The following is a 12,541-nucleotide window of genomic DNA, read 5'->3' on the forward strand; positions in this document are numbered from 1 at the left end:
CCTGTTTCTATTTGAGTTTATACTAGTGTTATATATCACATATTGTTTGTGTACAGTAAATTTATATGAATTTATCCTATAGGCATTAAAGAGCTAATGAAGATTTTAGAGCTAAGAAGTGATTTAATAATATTTTGTTGAATATTATCTTTCATTAAAATTACGGAAAGAGAAAATGAATAAGTGTGACCATCTCTCTGAATCATAAAAGACTTGTTCTGAAGTATTTGAGAACTTTATTAATATTTATAGAAATCAGAACTAGATAGTGCCTCAGAATGGCTAGAACATATGGAAATTGTGAGAAGTGCAGTATTGAACTAGTGATATGTCATTATTTTATTTGGTGTCTTTTGCCAGTTAAGCACTTATTTGCCTTTTGAACTTTAACAAAATTATTAATTTATAGAATGTTAATAAGAACCAAAAATAGCTCTTTTCTCTCTTTTCCTGTGTCTCAGTATAACATCTACAGATTTAATTTGATCCCGTCATGATTAAGATGCCTATGTGCTTGGCAGTGGCAAATTAATTTTTATGTCCTACAATCTCTGCATTATGCAAAAACAAAAAACCTCCTAGAATTATTAGTTATTTTCATAAGCATCTCACTAAAGTATTAAATAATCTTGGCAAATAATATGAGAAGTATTTATTAAATAGGGAATGAAGCTTAAATTGGAGAGAGCAAAGTGAAGAAATATGGCCTACATATTCTGTTCACACAAATTATAAATACATGTGTATTATCAAGAATTCAAATCTTTTCATTATATAGATACATATAATCCCAGGGTATTAAAATAGTGATTCTCCAAAAATGTTATGAAATATAATTATCTCTATTTGTATTTTATGAGCTTTGTCTGAAAGAATACATTTCCTGAAATGTTTGAGAAGAAAGGTATACCATCTAAATATATGTGTAAATATAATCCTCGAAGGAAAAAGATAGGGTTTCTTACTTTTATAGTAGACAACTAATGCTTCCCAAAATGTTAGTTCCCTCAGTTTACTTATTTATACTAATTAAAAAAACAAAAAACTTGTATGAATAAAAAGTCACACGGACAAATGCTTCTACTTTCCCCAGCCTCAGCCCCCAGTATCAGTAGGAGGTTGGTCTAGTCTTGGCTCAAAGTAGTATTAAGAGAGCAAAGAATGCCATTACAATGAACTTTAGAAAAGTATATTGTCTGTTTCATCTTGTAGCGTCTCTAGAATATCTAGACTAGGGCCAACTTTGGAGTATGTGTTTATTCTCTTATAGACAAAGAAGTGAATAAAGGAGAATTGAGATAAGGTTTTTGGAACATTCAGTTTTTGTAGCCACTTCTTAGAAAAGCATCTTGCTATCATCCTAACTCAGACTTGATGTTTCTAGGAGTGTTTTTTTTTTTTTTTTTTTTAACCGTAGCTAATCCAAAGAGGTAAATTTAATGTATCTATTATATATTCTGTTCTTTCTTAATTTTAAAAAAAACAAAAAACAAACCTGTCATTTGTTATCTTTCCTCTGCAAATCAGATTTTTTTTTTTTAAAGACAATCACAGGAAAACAAGTTGTATAAGCTGCTAAATTAAATGACTGGGAGAGAAGTCTCTCACAATATGAGTTTAGAAATATCTCCACTCTAGCCCAGGTACCCTTTTGCCTATCTGCCCCACCCCTATACTCTCTTTAAAAAAGGAATCCAAAACTTTGTTTTTTTCGTCCCCATTCCCATCTTCACATGAAGAAAGTGATACCACTTTCCTCCTTTTAAGATGAAAACGGAATCCATAAAATTTTCATTTTATAATAGGCTTCATTTTTTGCTCGTAAGACATATGATCTGGATGACACGAACAACTTAATTTCACTGCAGTTCAATTTATTCATCTATAAAATAAATGAGTAGGACTAGATGATATTTATTTATTCACTAAGCATTAAACACCTATTATGTACTAAATACTATGAGGCATTGAGGCTTCAATGACAAACATAAAAGAATATGATGGTCCTTTTCAGCATTAAATCAGTGCATTGCTACATGGGAGGGAGGGGAGAATCTTAATATCAAATCAGTCAAATTTTACAAGCTTTAAATGTCAGAATGGCATAGGACTATGCTGTGACCCAAACATATATGACATTTTTTGGTTTCTTGGAATCCCTTGACATTCTTCCATGTGCTTAAAAGAAAAAAAAATTCCAATCAATCCAGTATAGTTAGTTCTCTGTAACAATACCTAAGTAACTCAGTGTTGTATTAGATAATTATTTTACAGCTAAAATTCTCAAAATATGTGGCAAAATATCAAGACATCAACTTTTCTTTGGAATGTCACAATCTTTCAAAACGGCTATTGAAAACAAGTCTGATTCTTTCAATTCTAAAGAATAGCAAGGCAAAATTTCTTTATTATCACAAAGAAACATAATCGAAAGGAAGGAGGGAAAGAAAAAAGATAGGAATAAAGGAAGGAAGATAGGTAAAAAGAAAAGAAAGAAGACAGGTAGAAAGGGAAGAAGAGAAGAACAGAAAAGAGGCAAAGAAGAAGAAAGAAAAGATTAGCTTTGTGCCAGCAAGGTGTCAAGGGATTTACAAATATTATCTTATTTGATTCTCTCAAAAGCTATAGGCACTATTATTATTCCCATTTTAAAAGGAAACTGAGGTAGACAAAAATTGTAACTTGCCCATTATCACATGTCTATTACCTGTTCGTAGTCAAATTTGAATTCAGCATTTTCTGACTCTAGGCTTATGTGCACCATTCACTGTGCCACCTGACTAGTCAGGGCACGCTTTTTTTTTAAATCAAGTCATTGCATGTAAACCCTTTGAAAACAGGGACTATTTCAATTTTGCCTCATAGCAGCACTACACCCATAGTGAATACTTTATGAATGTTAGTTGAATGAGTCAATCTAGAAATTATTTATGAGGTTTTTTTCCTGTCTCCTTCGTTGTGCTAGGTATTAAGAAACATAATAAGAAATAGAGGTGCTAAAGGAAGTCATTCCTTTCGGGAGATGAAATTAATACATAGGAAATAATAAATGATCAAATTAAATGCCAAATGGTTAAAGTGCCCATAAAACTAAGGAGAGGGAGACTTAAGTATCAGCAATTCTTATGAATGGGACCCAGCAATTACATAATGCAGGCTGTTCCAAACTGTTACATCATTCTTGATTCCAGAAATGTTTCTGTACTTTTCAAAACCACCTGCTATGAACTGATGCTAAGTGAAATGAGCAGAACCAGGAGATCATTATATACCTCAACAACGATACTGTTTGAGGATGTATTCTGATGGAAATGGATCTCTTCGATAAAGAGAGCTAATTCAGTTTCAATTGATCAAGGATGGACAGAAGCAGCTACACCCAAAGAAAGAACACTGGGAAATGAATATAAACTGCTTGCATTTTTGTTTTTCTTCCCGGGTTATTTATGCCTTCTGAATCCAATTCTCCCTGTGCAACAAGAGAACTGTTCGGTTCTGCACACATATATTGTATCTAGGATATACTGTAACCTATTTAACATGTAAAGGACTGCTTGTCATCTGGGGGAAGGGATGGAGGGAGGGAGGGGAAAAATCGGAACAGAAGTGAGAGCAAGGGATAATGCTGTAAAAAATTACCCTGGCATGAGTTCTGTCAATAAAAGTTATTTAAAAAACAACAACAACAACAACAACAACAAAAACCCACCTGCTAGACAACCTTTGATAGAAAAGTAATGTATATGGCATTTTATTATCTCTTGACTTAAAGTATGCTAAATAAACAAAGCAGAAAACCTGCATTATGTAAGTACATTAAAAAGTACTTGTAAGACTTAAGCATTTAGAAATTTGCTTTATTGAATTTTAAAGGTAGTAAGACTAGTTCACAAGTGGCTTAATTTTATTTACTCTTCAGTCATACTTAATGACTTTAATAGACTGAGTGGTTCAAGTGCTTTTCTAAATAGATATCTAGTTCATATATGTAAACTATTAAAATATTAAATAAACATATTTAAATACTTGAGTATATTCATGATCTCTGCTAATGTGGATATCTCTTTTAAATATTGTAAACCTTTTTTTATCCTGTGTGATGTTTGTCCATGGTCACTCATGAATCCTTCTTGAGTGATCTCCCAATTTTCTATCATTCCTTGCTTCTATGTGTTCCTCTCTCATCTCTGGGATTTGTTTTCCTTCCTTCTTACCACATGACTAGACTGCCTTCTCTTTTGATCATATATTGATGGATGTATTTTCAATTTATCAAAGGTTTATTAAGCACTTACTGTATAGAAGGCATGATGGTAGTACAAGGTCTACAAAGACAAAAGTAACTAACACAATCACTGCTTCAAGTTATTTGCATTCATTCAGTAAGGAAGAATGTTGATCTCTTCTTTTCTACTTCTTGTAAGCAACTTATCTTTGGAAATATATTGTAGCTCATCTACATTGTCCTCTGGTCACTTTCATTTTTTAATGATTATGGTATTCTGTGCTTTATAGGCATGATTTTATCAGCAAAAATTAATATCAAATTTTTTTCTTAATTTTAAAAATATATATTTATAATCTGGAGTTCTTAACCTGGCCTCTTAAAGGTATCTAGAATTTTTTTTTAATTTGATAATTATATTTCAATACAATTGGTTTTTATGTGACTATCTAAAAACACTGTACTGAGAAGATGCCCATCAACTCCACCAGACTGCCAAAGAAGCCTTGACCTAAAAAAGATTATGAACTTTTGTCTTTTAAAAAAAATTTTGTTTTGTTCCCTCCCCACCTCATTCTCACATTCTGACAATAAATCCAGTTTAACTCAAAGACAGAAATTCTAACAATAGACTTAGAATTAGAAAACAAATAGGGTTTTTTATGTTTCTTTTCTCAGTTTTGTATTTTGGGAGAAATTAGAGTTCTCTTTCTCAGAACACATTCTCCCTGTCCCCATGAAGCTTCTTAAGCTTGCCCAGAATGGAAACTTGTGTGACAACAAATAGCCTTTGGTTGCTAAGTAAAGATTTTCAGTTTCTGGGTTCTCGTTAGAATATGAAACATCAGGTTTCTTCAGCTCTGTGGGACTACTTCTCACTGAGTTTGCCATCTGGACAGTGTTCAGTACTCAAGGCCAAAGAATGAGTAATATTATATTTATATGTGCACATATGTGTGTGTGATTGCTGTCTACTTAACAATTATGCCTTTCAACCCAGCGGATTTTTAATTTTATAGTTTTAAATATAGAAATTAATGACAATATTTTATTGAAATTTAGACAGAAAATAATGTATATTAAGTGATTCTTCTATTATACACCTGATACTTGCATGAATGGGTTGTATTTGGGGGAAAACCATCTGGATTTCTTAAAAGGAAGTCTTTTGTTTATCCCATTCTAATGGATCCTATTCTTCCCCCCTTCTGTAGAATGTGTATGTAAACATAAACCGCATCATGTCAGTAGCAAATCGCTTGGTAGAGTCTGGCCATTATGCTTCTCAGCAGATTAAGCAGATTGCCAATCAGCTGGAGCAAGAGTGGAAGGCTTTTGCTGCAGCCTTAGATGAACGAAGCACCTTACTGGACATGTCCTCCATCTTTCACCAGAAGGCTGAAAAGGTCAGTATATGTATAGATTGTAACCACATGTGTTTTAGTTTTTATTCCACTAATTAGAGCTCAAAATATATAGTCAATGTGGCCATGCTGCTGTAAGAGACAATCATCCTGAGAATTTTGGGTGGGGGAAAAAAGGGGGGATTAAATGTAAAGAACAAATTATTCAAATCAAAAGCTTTGGGTTCAGGTCTTGACCATGACTTATTTTGTGAATCTATAGCCTTGAACAAACCAATTAAATTCTCAGAGCCTCATTCTCTTCCTTTGTAAAATGGGTCAGTAAAAATAATGCCTGCTTTATGTGGTTATTTTGAAGTTCATTAATTAAAGTGAAATAATTTTTAAACTTAAAACTCTACATAAATGTAAGTTCATTTTCATTCTATGTGAATGAGATATTTGCTTCATTTCTTATTTGTTCTTAGATATCTTTAGTGTGACCATAAATTGTGTTTTTTTTCTTTTCTTTTTTTTTGGGGGGGGTGGTTTATGGGTTTTTGCAAATATACTTGGTTTAAAGAAAATCTCTTCTGGGAGGCTGGATTTAAATTTTTTTAAAGTTTTTTTTTTAACGAATTCTCTCCTTCCATACATGTTCCTTTGTCTATGCTATAAGGAACAATAAATTAATGTTCTGAAGGAATGAGTCAAACTTTATACATGAATGGTGCAGTTTGTTATATGGAATTAGAAATCCTTGGTTCAAGATTTTTGCTTTCCTCCTACCTGAGGAACTATGAGATCACTGTTCTCATTTATAAAATGGTCATAATGATTCACTAAATGCCTACGTTATTGAGATGTTCTCTGACTCAAAGGAGAATATTGTAAGTGAAGCACTTTTTAATAGATAAATTTGACTCATTACATTCAAATGTAAAGTGTCATCTCAGAAGCATGAAGCTCTTAGTAATGAATGTGATAAGAAGTAAAGTTAGTTAATTTACTTTTCTAAGAAGAAATTTTCAGATTTCTTGTTCAGAAGTCATCTTGGGGGAAAAGGAAAGGGAAAGCCCAGTTTTAAGAGGTATCATTGCTCCCATTGACTTCCAAGACAAATCTAATCTGAGACTATTCTTTGTGAAAGAGTGCTGAAGTCAATATAAATAGATAAAGGCCTGGGTTTGCATAAGGTTTCAGGAAGCCACTAAAATAGATGTTGCACAAGAAACTAATTAGCAGTGATCTCAGTTATCACAGTCCAAATAAAAAGCTGGAAAGAAGATTGACTTACTTTGGGCAGAAGTACTCATACCAGTTTGCACGAAAAAGCTGCGAGTGGGGATTCTCTAGCCTAACTAATACAGCTATTTCTGCTTAGTAGCAGAAGAAACAAATGAAAAGAACATAGTTTCTTGCATTGTAATTGTCACTTAATGTAAAATGTCACTTAATGGGAACAATCACAATGTAAGATGTTCTATGTAGACGTGGGGAATTCACACAGAATAAATTGCTCAGTAGAAGTGGAAAATATTCTAAATGTGACATAAGTTCCTTAGAATTAAAATATATATACACATATATATTTGGATCTTTTCATATAATGGTAAGTACAAACTAGAGAGTTTAATCTGTATTCACATCAATTTTGGAATAATATAGAAATTTACTCACACAGTAATATTTTGCTAAAAATGTGTAAAGAGAAATACATACACACACATACACACACACACACACACACACACACACACACACACACACTTGCAAAAAAACACAGTAAAATAAATAAGTTAATCCAGAGCAGAGGTACTATGGGGGCTTGCTTAAAGAATACTAATACTTGCCAGGAAGTAGCTAGAATGGAGGCCAAATTCATATTTGCATGAATCATATAACAATGCTGTTACTTTATTTGCTGAAGAGTAGAATGGATGAGGTGACAATAATTGATAACCAAGAAAAAACATTTGCTTTTTTTTTTTTTTTTTTTTTTTTTTTTGAGGCAATTGGGGTCAAATGACTTGCCCAGTATCACACAGTTAGGAAGTGCTAAGTATCTGAGGTCACATTTGAACTCAGGTCTTCCTGAATTCAAGGTTGTTGCTCTATCCACTGCACCACCTAGCTGTTCCCAAGAGAGTTGCTTTTTAATTGTATTTGCTCTCATTGCCAAGTACAAGGATATTTTTTTCTATTTTTATTTTCAGTACCATAAGCCCTTAATAATACTTATTATGCAAAAAATCTCAACAGGATAGCATATTAAGCCAAAATTATTAGAGGTAAATGTAAAGTTCATGTGATTATGATGGAGGAAGTACAGCTAAGTAGTAGTTTGTCTGAGAAAGGTCTTAAACTGTGAGATCAATATAAAATCATATGGTGATAAAGTGACCAAAAAAAATTAACCTAATTTTGGATTACATTAAGAGAAGATTTCAAGGAATAAGGAAATTAGAGTCCCATTGTATCATTTTGGTCTTTCTTAGGCTACAAGCAAAATATTGGTTTTGCTTTTGAGCACAATATTCTAAGACATTGAGAATTTGGAGAGATTTAAGAGGATTGCCATGTTAGTTGAAGGAATTAGACACATTTAGTTTGGAGATCACCCCAAAAGAAAAAAAAATGCTCAGTGAAGTTGTGATGGAAATTTCCAATACTTGTATGTTTGTTTTGTAAAGGAGAGATTAAACCTGCCCTTTATAACTCCATAAAGCATAATTAGTAACTGTGTTTCAAGAAAAGAATTTAGTCTTGATGTAAGAGAAAATGATTACAACTATATAGAATTGGAATAGGTTTCCTGGGAAATTGGTGGGATCTCCCCCTTTGGAAGTCTTTAAGAAAAAAACTAGATAATTTTTTAGATATGTTATACAGAGATTATTTTTCAAGTAACAAATGTATTGCTTGTTTATGTTTCTTCCTACTCTGTAATTCTTTGGATACTAAATAAAATTTTAGAGAGCATTTTAGTGTAAAGTTTTTATGAATGAATGAAGTCTACAATGTGCTTATTCATTTCCAGGAAGGCAGTTAGTGAAATAAGTCGTGAATGAACAAGCAATATTCAAGTTAATAAGTTGAAATTTTAGATTATTAATATTTATGTGTTCTGTAGGTGGCATATTCAGATATTTTGCTAGGTGGATTAAAGAATAAATTATAGAAATAATTATAAATATGTAAAAGAATAAAAAAAATAACATACACAGAACTTGGGGGATATGGTTGATATGTTCAAAACAATCCTCAAAGAAAAAAATTATTTTTCTAAAAGCATATATTAAGATAAAAGAAAAGGTAGATTTATCAACTTGAATATAGAATTTCAAAAATTAAAGCAAAAACTCCCTCAAAAGGCACAAAAAGAGGACATAACAAAAATTACAGGAGAAAGGGATAAAATGAAAAAAACAAAAAGTATGAAAATTGTTCAACACAACTAAGTTAATTTTTTTTATGTCAGCAGAATTGGTGAACTTAAATTTAGCTTGTCAGTTCTCAAAACAAAATCAACTTTGAAAAAAAGAAGAAAATTACCTGTTTCTACATCTTTAAAATGAGCTGGATAGGGAAATAGCAAACTACTCCACTCTCTTTTCCATGAAGAGTCCAAATGAGGTCACAAAAGTCAGATACAAGCGAAATGATTGAATAGCAACAAAACAAAAAATTGTGCTTCTCAGAATTGAACATCCTACTCTGAAAAAGACTACATGGAGAATTTTTTTCCCCCTTAAGTAGGAAGAGAAAAGAAAGAACTAACTGCAAAGAGACAGTCTGTACCAAAGATTCTATTTATGAGTTCATTTTGACCAAGAATCTGTTAAATTGCCCACTTACAATGGAGCTGGGAGATAAGGCTTTCATTATCTTGAGTGAAATTTCCTCTGTCACATATTAGAAAGTTTCTAATTTCATCAAAACGAAATCAATTATGTGTGCTCAGCATAAGCTATATCATAGGGTAGGGCTGGGTGCCTATATGATTAACTAGTTGTAAAGCATATATGAACTATATCTGAATATAACTGTGGGTAGTAGTAGGCAGAAAGGTAGGAGGGTGCTTTACAGTTAGTGGCCCTTAGTCTTCTCACAGATGGAAAGAAAATAAACCTGCTAATTAATCATTAAATTTCTCTTTTGCTGCTTGCTATGTAGTTATCATTATTATTATTCTCCAATTTTTTTAAGCCTGACCCTCCTTATCTTTTCAAATGTAGTTTTTTAAAAAATCCTTATTGCACCTATCAAATACCCAAACCCAACATTTTCTGAAATATGTTCATTTATTGAGATTATATGATAGATATGAACATAGTTTAGAATATATATTCACTTGAAATTGTTCTTTGTGTCCATTAGCTCTCCCAAGGCATTTCAGTAAATTACTATAGAGCCATTCAACTGTTCTCCCAGGTGATCCCCAGATTATTTTTTTCAATATATATGACTTGATGAAGAGATTTAGATTCTTATACTAATACATATGATTTCTATAGCTTTGGATCCTAGGGCAACATTACAGACACAAAATTGTAGAAAAAAATAATAATCCAGAAAGCAGAGATAAAGAATGAGAATATTCCAGGGATGAGAGACAGTCAATGAAGAAGTATGGGAATGGGATGTCATTTGTCCTGTTTATAGGAATAGCAAGGCAAATTATGGAGCACAGCAAAGTTAAAGTGTAAAGGAGACTGGAAAGTCTTTTTTTTTTTTTTAACATACTTTTTAAAAGGTCCTTCCATTTTTAAGATATTTAGTTTCTAATTTATGTTTAATTCTAGCCGTCTCCTGTCAAAAGCCTTTGAGTATCTCCCTCCTCAGATTGTATTTTATTGATCTGATTAAGTATTGTATTTCTCTTCCTATCCCAAAAGATTATAGGATCCGTGAAAGAAAAAATTTCTTTGTTCTTACCTTTGTCACCCCAGAACCTAGCATAGTGCCTTACACACAAAAAAACACTGAATTAATGCATTTTCAGTTGAATTGGATTTTCCTGGAAACACAGGATTACAATGATGCTACTTTGAGAATTTAAATACCTTGTCTATTTTTTAAGGAATTATAATTACTCTTTAATTCCTCTTCTAGTCTATTTTTCAAAGTGTGCATTGAAAATGTGCTAGTTTAAGTTATGAGTAAGAAAAATAAATTTCATTATTATCATTTTACTTTCTTGTACGTGAGCAATATAGAGTCATGATGGGAAAAAATAGATTATTCATGCTACATTTTGAAAGGCATATAGTAAAATTTCCTGATTGGCAAATAAATTGTTGTTGATGTTTAGTCATTTCATTTCTGTCTAGTATCCCATTTGTTTTCCTAGAAAGGCTACTGGAGTAGTTTGTTCCTTTTCCACCTCATTTTACAGATGAGAAAACTGAGGCAGAGTTAAATACCTTGCCCAGAGTCATAGCTAGTATCTGAGGCAAGATTTTAACTTGGGAAAATGAGTGTTTTTGACTTTGGGCCCAGAACTTTATCTACTGTGCCACTAGCTATCCAGCATAATTAGGGCTTTTAGTAAATACTTCTTTCCTTTATTCATATAACCAGTCATCTTTGCTTTTCCTTATATTTAGGAAAATGTCTTAGTAAAAAAAAATATAAAAGAACTTAAAACAGACAAAAAAAAGTTTATGTCTCTTTAACTTAATTGAATTGGTTTCTTAATTGGACCTTCTGCTGTGTGCATGTCTTAGACACTTTACTGTCATAGATTCTAGTAGACCATCCCATGAGAAAATTGGCAGTGATTTATCAGCTGTTTGATTAACAATAGGGAAATAAAACAAGGAAAAACTACAGAGATTGGAATGACTTTCAACTGCTGGAGATTGCAGTTGATATTCTTTAAACTGTTTAGTATAGCTAAGACTGTTCTAGTTTACATGCAAATTAGGTTAGGACTCCAATGATTTCACTGCTTCCATATGCCCCATCTCTTTCCCTGATTCAACATCCTCAGTTGAAAAGTTCAGTTTCCTCTGTGGTTTTATTTTAGTCGTTCTGCTCACTGCTTTTACAGTGGGTAGAAAAATTAAGCAGATCCTTCTTGTTAATGCTAGGTAAATGGCTTCATTTGCTTTTATTTTTCTATTAGTCTTTAAATCTTAGAGAGGAAGAATAGGGCTAAAAGTGGCGCAGGTAGTTGAGATATTTTGGAGCCTTGACTTTGGTGGAAAGTGATGATACTTATTGGAGTTCTGCTCTGTGCCCGTAAGAATATAGTGGATTAAGGACTTTTCATTTAATTTCATTGCTCCCTAAAGCTTATTAACCATTTAGACTGTATTTTAAATAAATAATTCTTTCTTAAGAGATACTCTATTAATTGTTCTTCCTTATAAATTGCTTTCAAAATGTATATTTCTAACTAGTTTTAAGTTATAATGGGTAAAGGTAATCTATATATTTTTTTTTACTTTTTAGTACATGAGCAACGTAGATTCATGGTGCAAAGCCTGTGGTGAGGTAGAACTTCCTTCTGAGCTGCAAGATTTAGAAGATGCAATTCACCATCACCAAGGAATATATGAACATATCACTCTTGCTTATTCTGAAGTAAGTGATCTGTTGAATTAAAGTTTTTGCAGCAGTATTACAGCATTTTTTCCCCATGCCCTCAGAAGTTTAAAGATAAGAAATTATGAATAATTTGGGAAGGATCTTTAGGATTTTTGAAGGCAATTCCAAGAGAAAGGATTTCCTTTATTTCAATTATTGAAATTGTTCTTTTAAATTAATTATTGCTTTATTGTTGGTGTTTTTCATCTGCCTTAGGTAAACAACTAACCTTAAATCTTAAGTAACTTGATTTTTAGTCACAATACATATTTTTATTATGTTAGGTCATTTTCATTTTATTAAAGTTTTCTCTAAACTCCTGTTTGTAATAGTAATTACTCAATATTTATTTAACATAATTCTTCTTTCTAATCCTTCT

At 32.0% G+C, this 12,541-nt stretch overlaps 1 protein-coding gene across 2 annotated transcripts in view; it reads left to right on the plus strand.

Annotated features, from left to right (window-relative positions):
* Nucleotides 1-12,541, plus strand: part of TRIO (trio Rho guanine nucleotide exchange factor) — a 485,555-nt gene that overhangs the window by 224,629 nt on the left and 248,385 nt on the right. For both annotated transcript variants that reach the window (XM_051969858.1, XM_051969859.1), the window contains 2 exons: nt 5,440-5,631; nt 12,028-12,159. In XM_051969858.1, coding sequence (XP_051825818.1) covers nt 5,440-5,631; nt 12,028-12,159 — 324 coding nt within the window. The remainder of the gene's footprint in view (nt 1-5,439; nt 5,632-12,027; nt 12,160-12,541) is intronic.

Source organism: Antechinus flavipes, chromosome 1, assembly GCF_016432865.1.
Source record: "Antechinus flavipes isolate AdamAnt ecotype Samford, QLD, Australia chromosome 1, AdamAnt_v2, whole genome shotgun sequence".
NCBI lineage: Eukaryota > Metazoa > Chordata > Mammalia > Dasyuromorphia > Dasyuridae > Antechinus > Antechinus flavipes.